We start from the raw sequence: 20,925 nt of genomic DNA on the forward strand, positions 1-20,925 counted from the left end.
TGGATTGGAAGGGCAGGACTCAGGGAGGGGAAGTGCTGGATAGGGATGAATGGAGGGGACAGATGGGCATGGATGGATATGGATTGCAGAGCAGGCCTCAGGCAGAGAGGGGAAATGCTGGATAGGGAAAAATGGAGGGGCCAGGTGACAGAGGAGCATGGATGGGCATGGATTGGAAGGGCAGGACTCAGGGAGAAGGGAATTGCTGGATAGGGATGAATGGAGGGGGCAGGGGACAGATGGCCATGGATTGGGAGGGCACGGCTCACACTCTCTCTCTCATATACAATGTCTTTCTGACTCTCACTCTCACACACTCTGTCTCACACAGTATCACATTCACTCTCTATGTGCCACACAGTCACTCACACACTCGCTTGGTCTCATACACTCACTCTCACAGAGAATCTGTGTCTCACACACACTCTCTCTCTTGCCCACACACACACACTCTCTCTCACACTGTGTCTCACATACACACTTGCACACACTCTCATTCTCACACACACACTCACACCCAGACTCACTCTCTCTCTCACACACTCACACTTTCACTCTGACTCTCAAACAGTCACTCTCACATACACTCTCCCAAACATACACACTCCAAGGAAAACCTTGCTAGCGCCCGTTTCATTTGTGTCAGAAACGGGCCTTTTTTTACTAGTTCTATTATAGCTGTTATCTGAACATTCTAATGTGTACTTATTAGATGTTCCATTAGTGTTATGCAGACATTGTATCATATCTATGTTATTTGAATTTCAGTGCTATTAAATGTGCATATTTCTGATACTGTTTCATGACAGTCCCATTATTAGAACTGAATTTGCAGTTTTCAAGTTTACCTCATTTATTGTATTTATGTTTATATATGGTCATTTTTACTACGATTATGCTGCTAACAAAATTGTAAGTTCTTAGTTAAACAGTACCTGCTGTACACCGCCTTCAGTGAATCTCTTTATAAAGGCAGTTAATAAATCCCAATAGAGAGACATCAGTGGTGACTCATAAAATGTGCAGCAGATACTTTCTGAGCACATTTAGTCACATATGTCCTTCTCCTTCCTAGACAGTCCATGATTTCGGGAGTGTGGGGGTTACCAGGCATGTAAGACACAGACAGCTGGGCTCTTCACACAACTCCTCCTTTTCCCCCTCCTAAAAACAAAGTCTATAAACCATTATTAATGTGGACTGGAGAAAATCCACTGCTTATACCTAGGACAAGGAGCCTGAAATCTATTTTACTCTTTTGGGATCCTGCTAGGGACCTGTGACTTGGATTGGCAACTGTTAGAAACAAGATATTGGGCTTCATGGACCTCTGCTCTGACCCAATAGGGCAACGCTTATGTATTTATGCCAAGTGATGCCACCTCAGAAACAACTACATTTACAGCAGCAACATAGAGCTGTGCAGTGAACTGTGTGTTTATATTAAGGAGCAGAAATGCTTTGAAAACTGCCCTTTGTATACAGTGTTACTGCAGAACTGCCAAGGGGGTGCAATTTTTAAGTGGAATATTCTGACCACACATCCCAGGCTGGTTTATGCATCAGCACTGCATAGCAAATGTGCACAACTTCTAACCTCACAACAGAAAATGTTTGCCATGTGATTTGAAGTTCCTGTAGCTAAGCCTCCCACATTTGGGGGAAATTTCCTGCTCATTGCCTGAGGCTTCACAGGTCTGTTACTGGGAGCCCCAAAAAGGCCATTAATAAAAATTGGTTGAACACAAGTCAGCATTTTAGTAATTCTGCTTGCATTAAGGGAAAGTAGTGCAACCCATAACTGACTTATTTTAAGGAAGCGACACATGAGCCTTCAGATGACTAGAACTTACAGATGAGGACAGGATGTGACTCCGTACATCTGGCTTCTAAGTACAAGAAAGACAATCATTACCAATAACAAAATAATACATTTGCTCACCATAACACACACATTTATTTGTTGGGATACCACCACTATTTTTTGATACATTTATTTCAACATGTTTTATTTGAACATTTCTTTGCACATTCAATGGCTCTTTAAATAATGTGTCCATATTGTAATAAGAAATGGGTTTATGATTTATAGGTTTCTGTCACAGCCCATATGTTCAGGGAGCAATATACTCAGGATATGTCTAGGTATTAGATCCTCTGGCAGGCAATAAGGCACTCAGGATACATCTAGTTATTTATTCTTCCGGTAGGTGATAAGATACTTGGGATACATCTTGAGTATTAGATCCTCTGGCAGGTGATAAGATACTCTGGATAGGCCTGTGTATCATTAAATATAACAAAAATAGTTGGATTTATGGTGTTGTCCACAACACTGTCATAGCGGAATGGATACATGTTCTCTTTCAGGGGCGGGGCTTTCATGTCTGGGCTTCCAGCAGTGAAATCTCCGGTCAAGGCTTTCACTACAAAGACATACTTGTTTCCTTCTGGGGTTCGTGGAGAATAAAAATCTTGCACTGACATCACCGATTTAGCTGCAAAATAGGCGCCTTGTCCATACAGAGTCGCTGGAGAAGAATCATTAAAACAGAGAGCATTAGCCAAGATCATGTGCTGGTACCAGGACAACCTGTATATACAATGCTCTGGCATGTAGGGCAGGGCCATGGGAACATGAGAATCTAAGCAATAATGAGACTGGCAGCCAAATTTACTTAACTTCATCTTGCTGCTCTAATTAACAAACTGGAACTACATAAATGTCTATTACCAACAGGACATGTAGCATTTCCTTATTAACCTCATTGCTATATATGAATTAGGTAAATATGACATTGCAAATAGTTGGCAAGACTTAACTTTCTGCTGCTCTTCTCCACTTTTAGCAAATAAAGGTCACTCTTTGTTTATTCCACATCTCATAGAGGGGATCAGAGGAGAAAGACACATAGTTCAGGTTTCCTAGCTCACCATTCTTGCCACAGAAACTTCGGTTGAAGCCATAGTGACAGATTTCACGGCTGCTGGCTTCTGTGGTGCCATGATACAGTCGGCGCTCCACGGGCTGCTGACAGCCTGCTTGTACCATAGACTGCTTCTTCAGACGGTACTGCTTGTAGAGGAGGGGGTTAGACAGTCGTTCCACCTGCAACAAGGAAAGACAAAACCTTGACAGTCATTAAAACGAGGAGGGATAATCAAGTGGGAAATTAAATACAAATCATTTAAATCAACATCATTTCAGAAGTGAGGATTTCCACAGAAAGTCGAGAAGTGAGGACTTCCAGAGCAGGACAAATCTTCACTGGTAAGCTGTTTGCTGGTAAGCTTTTAAAACTTAGGAAAGATAGATTTAGAGTTAAATAGATTATCTCAGGGTCTTTATAGGTTACCCTACTTATTTAGCAAAAGGTAGTTTAAGGAATTTAAAGACTCTATTACAGTTTCATAGGCTAGTAGTTAAGGGGCTATTCTAAAGTTTACCATAGCATCAGTGTAGAGCAGAACTGATAGTCACAGGAAATCCCAGCATAGAATTTTAACTTTAGTTTTGCAGCACAGCTTAGCCGGTTCCATTATGGAATACAGAGCTGATAGTCACAGAAAACCTCAGTAGACAGATTTAGGTTTGCAACACAGCTTGGTTAAATACATAAGTATTGCCATACGGGGACAGACCGAAGGTCCATCAAGCCCATCATCCTGTTTCCAACAGTGGACAATCCAGGTTACAAGTACCTGGTAAGATCCCAAAACAGTACAATACATTTTATGCTGCTTATCCTAGAAATACGCAGTGGATTTTCCCCAAGTCCATTTTAATAATGGCTTATGGACTTTTCTATTAGGGAGCTATCCAAGCCTTTTTAAAACCCCGCTAAGCTAACTGCTTTTACCACATTCTCCGACAACAAATTCCAGAGTTTAATTGCATGTTGAGTGAAGAAACATTTCATTGCATGCACCCTAATCCTAGTATTTTTGGAAACAGTAAACAAGCGATTCAAGGCTACCCATTCCACGCCACTCATTTTATAAACCTCTGTCATATCTGCCCGCAGCTGTCTTTTCTCCTAGGCCCTTTAGCCTTTCCTGATACGGAAGTCGTCCCATCCCCTTTATCATTTTTGTCACCCTTCTCTGTACCTTTTCTAATTCTGCTGTATCGTTTTTGAGATGCGGTGACCAGAATCGCACACAGTATTCGAGGTGTGGTCACACCATGGAGTGATATAAAGGCATTGTAACATCCTCATTTTTGTTTTCCATTCCTTTCCTAATAATACCTAACATTCTATTTGCTTTCTTTGCTGCCTGGTCTGTGACTCCTAATGTGGAACCTTGCATTATGTAGCTATAGTTTGGGTTCCTCTTTCCCACATGCATCACTTTGCACTTGCTCACATTAAACGTCATTACAGAGACAGAGATGCTGTAAGGGGGGGGGGGAGGCAAGGAGGGACAGAGTTGCTGCATCAGGAAGGGCAGGGAGGTTGAGAGGTGGGGGAAGCCAAGAAGAAGAGAGGTGCTGGACAGGGAGGTTAGGTAGGGAACAGAGATTCAAATGAGAAACAGAGAGGGCAAGAGATGCTGCACTGGGGGGGGGGGGGGCGGGACTTGGAAGGACAAGAAAGGAGAGAGGTGCCAGGACCTGCAGGGAAAAAAGGAAGAGGGAGAGATGCTGGCCCTGGAAAGGGGAGACAGAGCAGGAGCGAGAGAAGAGAGAGGAACACTTCCTGGACCCCTGGGTGGGAGGGGGAAGGTGGAGGGAAGAAAGAGAGAAGCTGCTATGTGGCGGAGGGCATAGGGTCACAACAGAGATGTTGAACAGGGCAAGAATAGGGACACAGAGATGGAAGATGCTCAACATGGCGGGAAGACAGGGATGAAGCTGGGTCAGTTAGATAGGGAAGCAGAGAGAAGATGGATGGTGGACATGAACAGAAAGGAAGTGACAAATGGACAAGGAGACTGGCAAAACAGTTAAGAGGAGAAAAAGGAAAGCAGAAACCAGAGACTGGGACCACTATAATAAGCAAAATAAAATGACTGCATAAAGATAGAAAAAAAGAGTTTTGTTTTCTATTTATTTATTAGAATATGTCAGTTTTTAGAATGTGCGTCTGCCACATGGCTGCCTGAAGCCCACGAGAAAAGCCTCACTCGTTGGCTTTCCATCTGCAGCACAGTGGTGGTAAATCTCCAGCTTTGAGAAGGACCTCCCTTGGCATCTCTGAACTCCTTTACTTTTGCTTGCAGGGATACCGAGCCCCGCCAGCCAAATAAATGGACTGCCACTGCTCGTTTCTGGCTCTGAGAAGCATGCCAAGATTTCTCATGCAAGTCTGTATGAGAATTCTTGGAATGCTGCTCAGAGCCAGACACAAGCAGCACGGAGTGTCGGTAGTCCATTTATTTGGCTGGTGGGGCTCGGCATCCCTACCAGAAAAGTTGCTAGTGTGGCTGCACAGGGGGGAAGGGGAGAGAGGAATGCATTGTCGCCCTGGTCCACCCCCCCCCCCCCCCCCCCCCCCCCCAGCATAGCACTGCTCCTATCCCATGACTTTCTAATTTCCTCTGGAGTCTTTTGCAAGGTACTTTGTCAAATGTCTACTGAATATCATCTGGCTCACTTTTATCCACATATTTATTCACCCCTTAAAAAAAATGTAGTAAATTGGCGAGGCATGATATCCCTTGGCTAAATCCACATGTGAAAAAAAGGTGAGTCGGTGAATATAGTGTACCTGAATTTTCAAAAGGCATTTGACAAAATACCTCATGAAAGACGCCTGAGGAAATCAGAAAGACATAGGATAGGAGGTAATGTCCTATTGTGGATTTAAAACGATGCCTTTAATAGAAGAACTAACTACTTGTTGGTCTCATGCACACACACACATAGAGTGACACGGGCTGCACATACTGCAGCAGGACATGTTTATCCACTCCTACCCTAGCTGAGATAATATTTAATCACCTCTCTGAACACATACAGAACTTTCTTTAAAATGAGTCCCCTTCTTTTCTAATTCCTCTTACCTATCTATATGTTCCATCTTTGCTTATACCCTACACTGTCTATTAAAATGTTTTATTATGTATTGTGTTGGCATCATAAGTAGTATACTGTACATACTTTGTACTGTTATTTGAATATTTTTATTGCTGTAATTGTCTATTGCTTATGCTTGAGTTGTTCTTCCTGTACACCACCTTAAGTGAATTCCTTCAAAAAGGTAGTAAATAAAACCTAATGAATAAATAAATAAAAAGATAGTAAAGAGAGAGTAAGGTTAAATGGTCAGTATTCTCAATGGAGAGGAGTAGATAGCTGGGTTCCCCAGGGGTCTGTGCTGGGACCACTGCTTTTTAAAATTTATAAAAGATCTAGAGTGGGAATAACTAGCAATGTAATTACATTTACTGATGACACAAAGTTATTCAAAATTGTTAAATCACAAGAGGATTGTGAAAAATTGTAAGAGGACCTTACGAGATTGGGAGACTGGGAATCCAAATGGCAGATGACGTTTAATGTGAGCAAGTGCAAAGTGATGCATGTGGGAAAGAAGAACCCAAACCGTAGTTACGTGATGCAAGGTTCAACATTAGTAGTCACCACCCAGGAAAAGGATCCAGGTGTCATTGTTGATGATACATTGAAACCCTCTGCTCGATGTGCAGCAGCAGCTAAGAAAGCAAATAGAATGTTAGGAATAATTAGGAAAGGAATGGAGAACAAAAATGAGAATGTTATAATGCCTTTGTATCGCTCCATGGTGACCCGAATTGCACACCTCAAATACTGTGTACAATTCTGGTCACCACATCTCAAAAAGAGATATAGTGGAATTAGAAAAGGTACAGAGAAGGGCAACAAAAATTATAAAGGGGATGGGAAGACTTCCCTATGAGGAAAGGCTAAAGCAGCTGCGGCTCTTCAGCATGGAGACAAGACGCCTGAGGAGAGATATGATAGAGGTTTATAAAATACTAAGCGGAGTGGAACAGGTAGAGGTAAATCGCTTGTTTACTCTTTCCAATAATACTAGGACTAGGGGGGCACACAATGAAGCTACTAAATAGCAAATTTAAAACAAATCAGAGAAAATATTTCTTCACTCAACAAGTAATTATACTCTGGAATTTGTTGCCACAGAATGTGGTAAAAGCAACTAGATTAGCTGGGTTTAAAAACAGGTTTGGATACTTTAAGAAAAAAGTCCATAAATCAATATTAGGATGGACTTGGGAAAATCCACTGCTTAATTCCAGTATACACAACTCTATACGGGAAGAGCAAAGTTACTACAACAGCAATCTATTATTTATAAGGGGACGTCTCATACTGTCACGCAGGCACACTGTAACATGCTTATATTAAGCCTCTGCAGTTGTGACTCAGTATAATCATTGACTGCCCCCAACCTCCAGCAGTGCACAATATTTGCTTGTAGTGAGTTTACTAATACTAAGTTTTAAATATAAATGTCCATGTGCAACATTGTGTTTACATCATATTTTGTTGTTTTTTTTAGTGCACTACCATTAAAGTTCTAAAATTCAAAAGAGCAGTAATGCTGTTGCAATAGACTTGATTAGAATGCAAATAAATAACTTATCTTGATATTACTTGAAGCTACGAGCAACTTTATAGTCCTTCATATCCATATAATTGCATGTCACTCGTGCTGCTAAAGTTTCGCTTGTCAAAGTTTAATTATGTCTCCGGTGTCCGGACAGTGTGGATACAGGTTCCATCTTCTCTCCAGGATGATCCGATGATCCATATAGCTTCTTCTTTTCCCCAGGTATCCCAGGTTCTGCAGCACAGTGGTGGTAAATCTCCAGCTTTGAGAAAGACCTCCCTTGGCATCTCTGAACTCCTTTACTTTTGCTTGCAGGGATACCGAGCCCCGCCAGCCAAATAAATGGACTGCCACTGCTCGCTTCTGTTTTTTCAGCAGCTCCAATATTGTTTTTCACATACAATGCCACTCTTCCACATCTTCGGCCCTCCCTGCCCTTTCTAAAAAGATTATAGCCCGGTATGGTCGCATCCTATTCATGGGAATCATTGAACCATGTCTCTGTAATAGCAACAATATCCAAGTTTTCCTTAAATATCAGTGCTTCCAGATCTTGAACCGTTCTACTTAAATTTCTTCCCAAGGATCCTTTTTCCTGTCACAGAAAAAAATGTAGCCCATCATTACAGTGCAGCTCATGATTTTGCCATGTACTACCCCCCATCCTCCTATGTATCTGAAACCTTCTTCTTTACGCCAAACTTTGAGCCACTTATTGAATTTCTCCGTTTTACGTAGTCTTTCTTCACCCTTTCCACATGTAGGAATAACTTCAGAAAAAGCCGCAGTCCAAACCAAAGACTTCAGTCCCTCCCCAAGCTTCTGGATGCTCTCTGTGCTCCAAACTTGCTATTGTACCCAGGAGGCTTACATCATCAGTGTTAGAATCCTTACTCTCTTCTCGGATCGTTCACTATTTGGTTTTTACTTCTGGTAGAGAAGGATCCTGGAAGGCACTTCATTAGGTTGGGTCCTTTGAACTGTGTTCCTAATTTAATGCCTCCGATAATGGAGTCCCCTAGCTATAAGAATTTTCTGCTTTGCACAGATCTTTCATTATTTTGGGGATGTCTCTTAGATTATATTCCATTCTTTGCCTCTGGTTTCACATCAGTACTTCTTTTTTCAGCATTATAACGCTCCAATGGTTGGGAGGGTGACCTCTGTGTCACAGGTCATAATCTACCACAGCGTAGCATGACCCATCTATTCCTCTATTGCTTTAATCTCTGTGGCAGTGCTGGTGGTCAACTGGCTGGGAATCGAGAAATTCTGGACGCTTCCTTAATTGATTTCCTTCTTGAGGTTGTTGATTTCATCTTTCAAAGTAGATATCTGAAGACAGATGGGGCAAGCTCTAAGGTTCCAGATTATTTGCCTTAGAACTAAAGCCCAACACGTGTTGCACTGAATGAAGGACATGTTGATGTGGTTCAGAAGAGTGAAAAGGGATGTAAGCATTGCCATATTGGGACAGACCGAAGGTCCATCAAGCTCAGTATCGTTTCCAACAGTGGCCAATCCAAGTCACAAGTACTTGGCAAGATCCCAGAACAGTAAAACAGATGTTGTGCTGTTTATCCTAGAGGAGGTGGTGGAGATGAAAACGGTAATGGAATTCAAAGATGTGTAGGATAAACACAAAGGAATCCTGTTTAGAAGGAATGGATCTACGGAATCTAAGCGGAGATTGGGGGCAACACCAGTAATTGGAGAGTAAAACCAGTGCTGGGCGAACTTCTAAGGTATGCGCCCTAATCATGGCTACATGCCCCTCCTATTTACTAAAACACGTTCCTTTGAACATTTTGAATTGGCTTACTAGGATTTATCAATGTAACATTGTCAAAAGGACATTATCCTGCAAACATTGCTAATAATGTGTTAACTCCAATTCCAAAGAACATTGGAGATCTTACTACTGTAGAAAATTACAGACTGGTTTCAAGTATTCCATGAATTGCCAAATTAATGGAATCTGTAATTAATGGAGTTTGTAGTCAATATACAATTTTCCAAATACCTTTTTTCTTCTACACATCTGCACTCATCGCAACATAGTTTTAGGCAATGCACAGCACAGACTTTTTTTTACTTGTTCTGATAACTGAAATAAGGAAACACTTTAGTAAAGGGAAACAAATTATCCTTCTATAGTTTGATATCTCGGCAGCTTTTGACGCAGTTGATCATCTTTTTATTTATTTATGACATTTATATCCCGCATTAGCCCGAGTAGAACTCAGGTTCAATGTGGCTTACATAACAATTAGAAAAGCATGAACATCTTCAAACTATATTAACAGAAGTAATATCGGAAGATGGCCGTCCTTCTCCCAGGGTCTCCCAAATCGGCATAATCAAAAGCCGATTTTGGGCGTCCCTGACTGCTTTCCATCACGAGGACGACCAAAGTTCCCAGGGGCGTGACGGAGGTGTAGCAAAGGCGGGACTTGGGCGTCTCTAACACATGGGCGTCCTCGACCCATAATCGAAAAAAAAGGGCATCCTTGACGAGCACTTGGACGACTTTACTTGGTCCTTTTTTTGTTACAACCAAGCCACGAAAAGGTGCCCAAACTGACCAAATGACCACCGGAGTGAATCGGGGATGACCTCCCCTTATTCCCCCCTAGTGGTCACTAACCCCCTCCCACCCTCAAAAAAATAGTTTAAAAATATTTTGTGCCAGTCTCAAATGTCATACTTGGGTCCATCATAGCAGTATGCAGGTCCCTGGAGCGGTTTTAGTGGGTGCAGTGCACTTCAGGCAGACGGACCCAGGCCTACTCCCCCCCCTCCACCTGTTACACTTGTGGTGGTAAATGTGAGTCCTCCAAAACCCACCAAAAACCCACTGTACCCACATGTAGGTGCCCCCTTCACCTGTAAGGGCTATGGTAGTGGGTTTTGGGGGCTCAGCACACAAGGTAAGGGAGCTATGTACCTGGGAGCAACTTCTGAAGTCCACTGCAGTGCCCCCTAGGGTGCCCGGTTGGTGTCCTGGCATGTCAGGGGGACCAGTGCACTACGAATGCTGGCTCCTCCCACGACCAAAGGGCTTGCATTTGGTCGTTTCCGAGATGGGCGTTCTTAGTTTCTATTATTGCCAAAAATCAGAAACGACCAAGTCTAAGGACGACCATCTCTAGGGACGACCTAAATGTCAAGATTTCGGCGTCCCCGACCGTATTATCGAAACAAAAGATGGATGCCCCATCTTTTGTTTCGATAATACGGGTTTCCCCGCCCCTTCGCCGGGACGTCTTTCGATTATGCCCCTCCACGTAATTTAAGCTAGTTGAAATACGGAGGAAAAAAGGTAAGGGCTAGAATTAGCTGGGATAGACAGGAGTAGTGGGATGTGGGACGAGGTAAAAATTAATGCCATGAGTTTGAGAAGAGTGCTTATTTCCTTAAAGGCTAGACTGAAGTGAGTTTTCAGTAGACTTCAGAATAACTTGGATTCCAGGGCTCTGTCCTTTCCTGGTTCTCTTCCTACCTCTCCCTCCGCACCTTCAGTGTTCACTCTGGTGGATCCTCTTCTACTTCTATCCCTCTGCCTGTCGGCGTGCCTCAGGGTTCTGTTCTTGGTCCCCTCCTCTTTTCTATCTACACATCTTCCCTTGGTTCATTAATCTCATCCCATGGCTTTTCCTACCATCTCTATGCTGATGACTCCCAAATCTACCTTTCTACCTCTGATATCTCACCTTGCATCCAAACCAAAGTTTCAGCGTGCCTGTCTGACATTGCTGTCTGGATGTCTCAATGCCACCTGAAATTAAACATGACCAAAACCGAGCTTCTCATTTTTCCCCCCAAACCCACCTCACCACTCCCCCCGTTTTCTATTTCCGTTGATGGCTCTCTCATTCTCCCTGTCTCCTCAGCTCAAAACCTTGGGGTCATCTTTGACTCTTCTCTCTCCTTCTCTGCTCATATCCAGCAGATCGCCAAGACCTGTCGTTTCTTTCTTTACAACATCCGTAAAATCCGCCCCTTTCTTTCCGAGCACTCTACCAAAACCCTCATCCACACCCTTGTCACCTCTCGTTTAGACTACTGCAATCTGCTTCTTGCTGGTCTCCCACTTAGTCACCTCTCCCCTCTCCAATCGGTTCAAAACTCTGCTGCCTGTCTCGTCTTCCGCCAGGGTCACTTTACTCATACTACCCCTCTCCTCAAGTCGCTTCACTGGCTCCCTATCCGTTTTCGCATCCTGTTCAAACTTCTTCTACTAACCTATAAATGTACTCACTCTGCTGCTCCCCAGTATCTCTCCACACTCGTCTTTCCCTACACCCCTTCCCGTGCACTCCGCTCTATGGATAAATCCTTATCTGTTCCCTTCTCCACTACTGCCAACTCCAGACTTCGCGCCTTCTGTCTCGCTGCACCCTACGCCTGGAATAAACTTCCTGAGCCCCTACATCTTGCCCCATCCTTGGCCACCTTTAAATCTAGACTGAAAGCCCACCTCTTTAACATTGCTTTTGACTCGTAACCACTCGCCTCCACCTACCCTCCTCTCCTCCTTCCTGTACACATTAATTGATTTGATTTGCTTACTTTATTTTTGTCTATTAGATTGTAAGCTCTTTGAGCAGGGACTGTCTTTCTTCTATGTTTGTGCAGCGCTGCGTACGCCTTGTAGTGCTATAAAAATGCTAAATAGTAGTAGTAATAGTAATAACAAATAATCAATCATCGGTGCATTTGATGGTTTTAGGTAAGGAGTTCCAAATTGCAGTGCCTTGATATGAAAAGATAGCAGTATAGATTGTTTTATAGGTTACTTTCTTACAATTCAGGAAATGTAGAATAACATATTCTCTAGATAAGGGGTAGGCAACTCCGGTCCTCGAGAGCAGCAGGCAGGTCAGGTTTTCAGGATATCCACAACGAATATGCAGGAGATAGATTTGCAAGCACTGCCTCCATGGTATGCAAATCTATCTCATGCATATTCATTGTGGATATAGTAACATAGTAGATGACGACAGAAGAAGACCTACACGGTCCATCCAGTCTGCCCAAGATAAACTCATATGTGTATACCTTACCTTGATTTGTACCTGTCTTTTTCAGGGCACAGACCGTATAAGTCTGCCCAGCAGTATTCCCCGCCTCCCAACCACCAGTCCCGTCTCCCATCACCGCCTCTGGCACAGACCGTATAAGTCTGCCCTCCACTATCCACACCTCCCAACCACCAACCCCTCTTCCCCTGATATCCTGAAAACCTGACCTGCTCGCGGCTCTCGAGGACCGGAGTTGCCTACCCCTGCTCTAGATGATTTAGAGGCATTATGTGAGGGTAATTCAGTGAGGTTGTTCATGTATACTGGGGGCTGAACCATACAAAATTATAGCTTGAATGATAATCTATCTTTTACTGACAGCCAATGCAAATCGTACAGAAGGGGTGGTGCCTTGGTGAAGCATGGTAGTCTGAATATGAGACATGCAGCAGTGTTTTAAGCGGTTTTTAGTTCTTTGGAAATTCCCTTTAAGTCCTGCATAAATAGAGTTGCAGTAATCAAATTATATTAGGACTAGGGATCGAACTAGGGTACGAAAGACTGATTTGTGAAGAATGGTCTTAGTCTCTTCAATTTCCATAATTAATTGAAGTCACAAGACCACTTTGGTTATCTAGAGTGAGGAATTAGTCAATTGTGACTCCTACAATTTTCATAGTTGAGTCACAGGGATATGTGATGGTAAATGATTTAAGATTTATAGTATCATGAGGATTAGTAACTATTAAGAATTTAGTTTTATTGGTGTTGAATTTTAATTTGAAATTGGATGCCCAAGATTCCATTAGAGAGATACCTAATCTGATGATATGAGTAATTTCATTTAAATTCTTTAGTGAAAGGAATATGGATGGCAACAACTGCATAAATGAATGTTGGGTGACCATTTTTCTCCAGTAAATTGCCTAATGGAATCAACATGATGTTAAATAGGATGGGGGACAATGGAGAGCCCTGGGGCACTCCACAAACAGGGGACCATGCAGATTAAATTGTACCAGATTGTTTCACTTGATATGATCTAAGCCTGAGAACCATTTTAACACAGCTCCACAGATTCCATTATGGTCAAGGATGTTTAGAAGGATATTATGATCAACCGTGTCAAAGGCACTGGACATATGAAAATTGGAGTATTAATATTTTAGTACCAAAACTAAGTTTCAGTACTGTGAGGTCTAAAACCGGATTGTGAGCTATGTAAAATGGAGTGAAGTTGGAGACAGTCCATTAGTTGGTGCGTGAGACTTAGTGAGATGGGGTTAATGGGAAATGTTCTTAACTGGTTTGAGGGTTTCCTGAAAAATAGTTAATATTGCATGAGGAAGAATGGGGTAGTATCCTCCTCTTGTTCCACAGGGATCCCCAATTGCACCTTTGTTGATTAATGTTTATTTGAACTCACTGGGGACATTTCTGACAAGGTCGGGCATCTTTGTTTCTCTTACGCAGATGATATTTTCCTTTTATTTCTGGAGAAAATTCAAACACATTAATTTAGTAGATAAATGGACATTGCTAACTTTCCTAAGTTAAACAAAAAACAAAATTAGTTTATTTTGAGAACTTCTCAGAAGTACTATCTAAAGAACCTAAATTACCCATGGGTGAGTAATTAAAAATAGAAAAAAACAAAGTCTAAAGTTTTGGGGATCATGTTGGATTCTAGACTGATTTTCTTTTTTTTTTTTTTTTTTTTTAAATTTTTTAAATCATTTATTTATAATTTTTTCATTTTACAAGGATCACTTGCAAAACAGTAAAACAGAGATGATTGTACATTAAAACAATATTTGAAGAAAACATCTAGACTGATTTTCTAACGTCAGATTAATGAATTAACTAGAAAATTTTAAAATTTGCACTAACTTTTAAAAAGGAGATAGAGCAGCTTTTAAACTAGAATGGGGGCCTGGGGAGCAGACAGTCGCCCAGGAGTGCATGGTTCAGTGTGGAGTATCCTTGAAGGATACTATTGAAGCAGGACATTTAGGGAATCCCAGTACAGAGGGTTCAACAATGCTTAAAGTAAGCCACGTGCGCTTAATGAGAGAGCAGGATAAGGACGTACATTATCCCCTTCAACTTCTAAGCAGCTTGTACATCAAAGGAAAAAACACAATTTGAAGTGCCTGTATACAAATGCTAGAAGCTTAAAAAATAAGATGAGAGAGTTAGAATATATAGCACTAAATGATGAGGTAGATATAATAGGCATCTCAGAGACATGGTGAAAAGAGGACAATCAATGGGACACTGTGTCAACAGGGTACAAATTGTATTGCAATGATAGAGAGGATCAAATTGGAGGGGGGGGGGGGGAGTTGCACTATATGTTAAAGAGGGAATTGAGTCGAATAAAATAAACATTCCACATGACACAGATAGCAGCGTGGAATCATTTTGGATAGAAATTCCATGTGTGAAGGAAAGGAGTATTCTTGTAGGGCTGTACTACCATCCGCTGGGACAGAACGAACAGATGAAGAAATGTTTACGGAGATTAGGAAAGCTGGCAAATTGGGCAACGCTATAATAAATGGGTGATTTCAATTACCCCACACTCAAATATTCCATGGAGTAAATAATCACAATCCACAAACAAATCTCCACCATTTTATTCTGTTATCTCCAGAAGGGTCATGTGAAGCAATATCAGCAATTTATCCAAACTGTGGAGAAAAAGAAAAGGGGAGGAAAAAAAAAAAAAAAAAAACGACTTCAGAAACCATGAGATTCACATCCACTTGTAAGGCAAACCTTCATATCTGTGGGTGGTTCTCCCCAATCATTAGTCATAAAAAAAACTCCACCTAATTTTCAATTCTATAACAAAAATGACCGAAAAAAACTTTTTGAGATACAGAATATTCACTTGGAAAGCTTGTACTCGCAGTGAAAGCTTCAAACTAACTTCATATTAAATAAGCAATACTGATCTTGGTGAAATTTACCAAGGTTCTAGTGTGGATTAGGAATTGGCTACTGGACAGAAAACTGAGGGTAGGGTTAAATGGTCATTTCTCTCAATGGAGGAGAGTGAATAGTGGAGTGCCGAAGGGATCTGTACTGGGACCAGTACTATTTAACATACTTACACGTGTGGACTGTGAAATATTGCAGGAAGACCTTAAGTAATTGGAAGACTGGGCATCCAAACAGCAGATGTGGACAAATGCAAAGTGATGCACACTGGACAGAATAATCTGAATCACAGTTACCTGATGCTAGGGTCCACCTTGGGGGGGGAATCAGAGCTCAAGAAAAAGATCTGGGTGTCGTTGCAGATAGTACGCTATAATCTTCTGCTCAGTGTGCAGTGGTGGCCAAATGAGCAAACAGGATGCTAGGAATTATTAGGAAAGGGATGGTGAATAAGACCAAAAATATTATAATGCCTTTGTATTGCTCCATGGTGTGCCTGCACCTTGAGTACTGCGTTCATTTCTGGTCACCGTATTAAAAAAAAAAAAAAAGATATAGCGGAATTAGAAAAGGTTCGAAAAAGAGCGACCAAAATGATAAAGGAGATGGAACTCCTCTTGTATGAGGAAAGGCTAAAGAGGTTAGGGCTCTTCAGCTTGGAAAAGAGACGGATAAGGGGATTAAGGTCTACAAAATCCTGAGTGGTGCCCCAGCACTGGCCCATCTGTCCAGCAATGATCAGGGCACAGACCATAGAAGTCTGCCTGGCACTGGCCTTGTTCTCCAGCTACTGAATCTGTCCAGCCACAATCAGGGCACAGACCGTAGAAGTGTGCCCGGCACTGGCCTTGTTCTACAAAGACAAAAAAGGAAAGAAAATCAGGTAAAGGAAAGGGGAGGGAGAAAGCTTGTTTGGATAAAGGAGTCAGTTCAGGGAGCAGATGGGATTAAGATGGGAAGAGAATGACAAGTAGAAAGGGCTGGGACACAGTTCAGGGGGGAGGAGGAGAAGGTGGAGGATACTGGACAGCACTGAGAATTAGTGGGCAGGCAGAGGTAGAGGATGGTGTGAAGGATCTGCTATTCATACCTTTATAATTTTGATCTTGTTCTGAAAGTCCTCCATCGTATCATAGAACGGTCGCACCACTTGGCGGAACTCTTCTGTGGATTCATCTACAGGCTGTAACTCGATCTGATGCTCTGTCTCAGAGAGACCCTCCTCTGAGGGGAGGGGGGGGGAGGGAAAAAAAAAAAAAAAAGACATAAAAAAAACTTTAACAAACCATATATAGATGAAAATTTACTATGTTATGTAACAAACAAAAAACTAATAGACAGTGAAATGCTAATAGAAATTAGGAACTCTTACTAAGTAGATAACACAATAGTAATGGAAGATTTGATTTGCCCCAATATTGGTTGGCAAATGTCTCATCAGGACATGCCAGGGAATTAGTTTCTAGATACCATAAATGACTGCTGCATGAAGCAGTTGGTCCAGGACCTGATCAGAGGGAAAAAGTACTTTACATATTAGTTCTTACTGGTACACAGGTCATGGTTGAGGGGGGGGGGGGGGGGGGAGAGGGAGGAGACAATGTGATCAAATTTGTCATTACCAGAACATGATGCTAAAAGAAAAAAAAAACCCTAAACAAAGAACTACTGCTGTAGCACTTAATTTTGAACAGGGAGACTATGACAAAATGAGGATTTAGAAAACAAATTAAAAGGAACTATTGCCAGGGTCAACTATTTGCATGAGGCATGGATGGAAGTGTCGATTCCCCTTCTATAACCAAATCAAAATCTATAACTGGTTAATGTGAATTAGTCATTTATTTTAGAATTGCATACAATAGCCTGTTAACAGGGGGGGGGGGGGGGGGGGGTTGGGGAAACCCAACAGGGACATTTCTCTCCTGGCAGGTTCTCCTGCCTAAGATTCAAAATGGATACATTTTTATAGACTCTACCATAGATGTGGTAATCAATCCATTCCATTCAAGGAGTGACAAATACAAACATGAGGGGGTGGGGGTGGGTTAGACAGAAAACAGACAAGACCACAAATATATGCCCAATGAGGAAAAAAGCAAACATTCCTACAGACAGCTCATCTCTTAGCTATTGCCTGTAGTTACCTGGACAATCCAGAGGCTAATAGGTAAAGGCTGAGAGAACAAGTCAGTCTGTGCATTTTCTACCATCGAATGTAGAATATTTTCCTTAAGTATTCTAGACTAACATTAACCATTTATTTACCAGATTCCACAGAAGGCAGATAAAATGTATTCCATGGAGCAAAAACATTCAAAAGAAGGCCAATGTGGTTTAATAGTGAAGTGGAAGAGGCAGTGAAAGCCAAAAAGGGAGACTTTTGGAAAATGGAAGACAGACCTTAATGAAGAAACTAGGATGAATACAGGCACTAACAAGTTGGATGCAACAACTAGTAATGCAGGCGAAGAGAGACCTTGAAAAGAAACTTGCTGTAGAAGCAAGAGGGGAAACCCCTTGAGAGAGTTGGCTGGACTGCTTGATGACCAGAGAGTAAAAGAGTGCTCAGGAAAGATAAGGTAACACCACAAAAACTAAACACATTTCTTTGTCTGAGTCTTTAAAGCACATCACTGTATTGTATGTGTCTAAAGGATATAGAGATCAAACTAACAAACTCAAGAGCAACAAATCACCAGAACCGGAGGGCATTCAAGAAACACAAACAGAGAAAAATGAAGGCAGATGAAGACCATATGACCTTTCCAGTCTGCCCATCCACTTTCAAAGGTTTTTCCCACTTGCTTGTACAGCAATCTTCTTTTCAAGGTCTCTCTTGGCCTGCATTACTAGCTGTTGCATCCAACTTGTTAGTGCTTGCATTCACCCTGGTTTTCTTCACAGTGTCTATTTCCCATTTTCCGAAAGATTCCCTTTTGACTTTTACTGCCTCTTCCACTTTGCTATTAAACCACAGTCTTGTCATTTTTCTATGTTTCTATGAATGCCATAGAGTCCTGAAACAGCTCAAACATGAAATTGCTAACCTAATACTAATAATCCCAAGTACAAGTACAATTTGCTATATTCTGAGTTAACAGTTTACAGCCCAGTAAGTCAAAGCTGCCTAAAAAGCAAATAGAATATCAAGGGTTCTCTGAAAAGATATGAAGAACAAAACTGACAATTACCATTACGCCCTGTATAAGTCCCTGGTACGTACACTGAGTACTGAATGCAGTTCTGGTCATCCCATCTCAAAAAGGATATATGGCTCAGGTATTGTAATAAAGTACTGTATGTGTGCATATATCCCTCCTTTTAGAGTATCAACCATCCATTTGTACCTACCCTCTCCTCCAATTCCCATTTCCAATGTAGCTTTCTCATGCTGTCCAATTTCTCCCGTGGAGGAACTGATTCTGAAGGAATGTCTGCATCGCCTTAGAGATTTTAAAGGAGAGGGAATCCAAAAGCCAAAGCAAATATACAAAAAAGGCACAAGAGGCCTTCAAGAATGGGGGCAACTCAGCTTCACTTTATTAAGCAGACACGACACGGTCCTTTTTTCGGCAACAAAAGCTTACATCAGGGGTCTAATGATGTCGTCTAGATAAAAGGTAACAAATAATCCAATGAGGCAACTGGTATCTCTCCCAAATCTTCCTCGGTGAAAACCGAAGCAAAGAATTCATTTAATCTCTCTGCTATGGTTGTCTTCCCTGAGTGCCCCCTTTTAGACCTCAGTCATCTAGCGGGCCAACTGATTCTTTTGCCAGGTTCTTGCTTCTAATATATCTAAAAAAGGTTTTCCTATCTGTTTTTGCCTCCAATGCAATCTTTTTTTGCCTTCCTTATCAGCGCTTTGCATTTGACTTGCCATTCCTTATGATGTTTCTTATTATTTTCAGTTGGATCCTTTTTCTGTTTTCTGAAGGATTTTCTTTTAGCTCCATTAGCTTCCTTCACCTCACTTTTTAACTATGTCAGCTGTTGTTTGGCCTTCTTTCCTCCTTTAATACATGGAATATAACTGGCCTGGGCTTCCAGATTGGTATTTTTGAACAGCATCCATACCTGATGTAAATTTTTGACCTCCGCAGTTGCTCCTCTAAATGTTTTTTTTCCACTGTTCTTCTCATTTTATCAGTCTTTTTTTAAAGTAAAACACTAATGTATTGGATTTCCTATGTGTACTTACTTCAGAGCCGATATCAAATCTGATCATATTATCACTGTTATCAAGCGGCCGCTCCTCTAGTTTTTTTTTCCACCATTCTTCTCATTTTATCATAGTCTCCTTTTGAAAGTTAAATGCCAATGTATTGGATTTCATGTGTATACTTACTCCAGAGCAGATATCAAATCTGATCATATTATCACTGTTATTAAGCAGCCCTAGGACCTTTATCTCCTGCATCAGGTCAAGTCTGGTATTTTTCCTCCTCGTTGGCTCCTGTACCAGCAGCTCCATAAAGCAGTCCTTGATTTCATCAAAGAATGTTATCTCCCTAGCAATGTTACACTTACCCAGTCAATAATATTGAAATCACCCTAATTTCTGATAATATTTCTACATCTGTCTGCTCATCGTGGCCAGGTGGACGGTAGTACACTTCTATTAGTGTCCTTTTCCCCTTTACACATGGAATTTCAATCCATAGGGATTCTAAAAATGCATTTTGCGTCCTGCAGAATTTTAGTGCATTTGATTCAAGGCCTTCGTTAACATACAATGCTACCCCTTCACCAATTCGATCCACCCTATCACTACAATATCATTTGTACCCTGTTATGACAGTGTCCCACTGGTGATCCTCCTTCCACCAGGACTCGCATGCCTATTATATCTAATTTTTTTCACTTACTGCCATATATTTTAACTCTCCCATCTTATTTCTTAGGCTTATGGCATTTGCATATAGAAATTTCAAACTACATTTGTTGTTCTTATTTACTTCTTGCTTAGCACTTGACAATTTGCAATCTTAAAACTCTTTCTGCTTTTTATTTAAAGACACCTGGAGGCATATTTTCAAAGCACTTTGGGAGGCTAAGTTCCATAGGTTTCTATGGAACTTTGGGAGGCTAAGTGCTTTGAAAATGAGCCTGATAGTCTACTATGGTCTCTATTGCAACCTTGCTATCGGGATACTCTATCGTTCCTGTTTTGGTAATATCTTTGAAATATACCTTGTTCCGAACCATGCGCTTTTGAACGACTGTCGGCCTTCCCCCAGTTTCTAGTTTAAAAGCTGCTCTATCTCCTTTTTAAATGTCACAGCCAGCAGCCTGGTCCCACCCTGAATAAGGTGGAGCCCATCGTTCTGGAACAGGCTCCCTCCTTCCCCAGAATGTTGCCCAGTTCCTTATAAATCTAAAACCTTCCTTATGGC

At 41.6% G+C, this 20,925-nt stretch overlaps 1 protein-coding gene across 1 annotated transcript in view; it reads right to left on the bottom strand.

Moving 5' to 3' along the window:
• Positions 1-1,922: 1,922 nt before the first annotated feature.
• Positions 1,923-20,925, bottom strand: part of LOC115458847 (protein mono-ADP-ribosyltransferase PARP10-like) — a gene marked incomplete at its 5' end in the record, with an annotated part of 48,078 nt that continues 29,075 nt past the window's right edge. The window contains 3 exon segments of the mRNA XM_030188673.1: positions 1,923-2,531; positions 2,935-3,109; positions 16,617-16,750. Coding sequence (XP_030044533.1) covers positions 2,242-2,531; positions 2,935-3,109; positions 16,617-16,750 — 599 coding nt within the window.

The sequence above is a fragment of the Microcaecilia unicolor genome, unplaced genomic scaffold (assembly GCF_901765095.1).
Source record: "Microcaecilia unicolor unplaced genomic scaffold, aMicUni1.1, whole genome shotgun sequence".
Taxonomy (NCBI): Eukaryota; Metazoa; Chordata; class Amphibia; order Gymnophiona; family Siphonopidae; genus Microcaecilia; species Microcaecilia unicolor.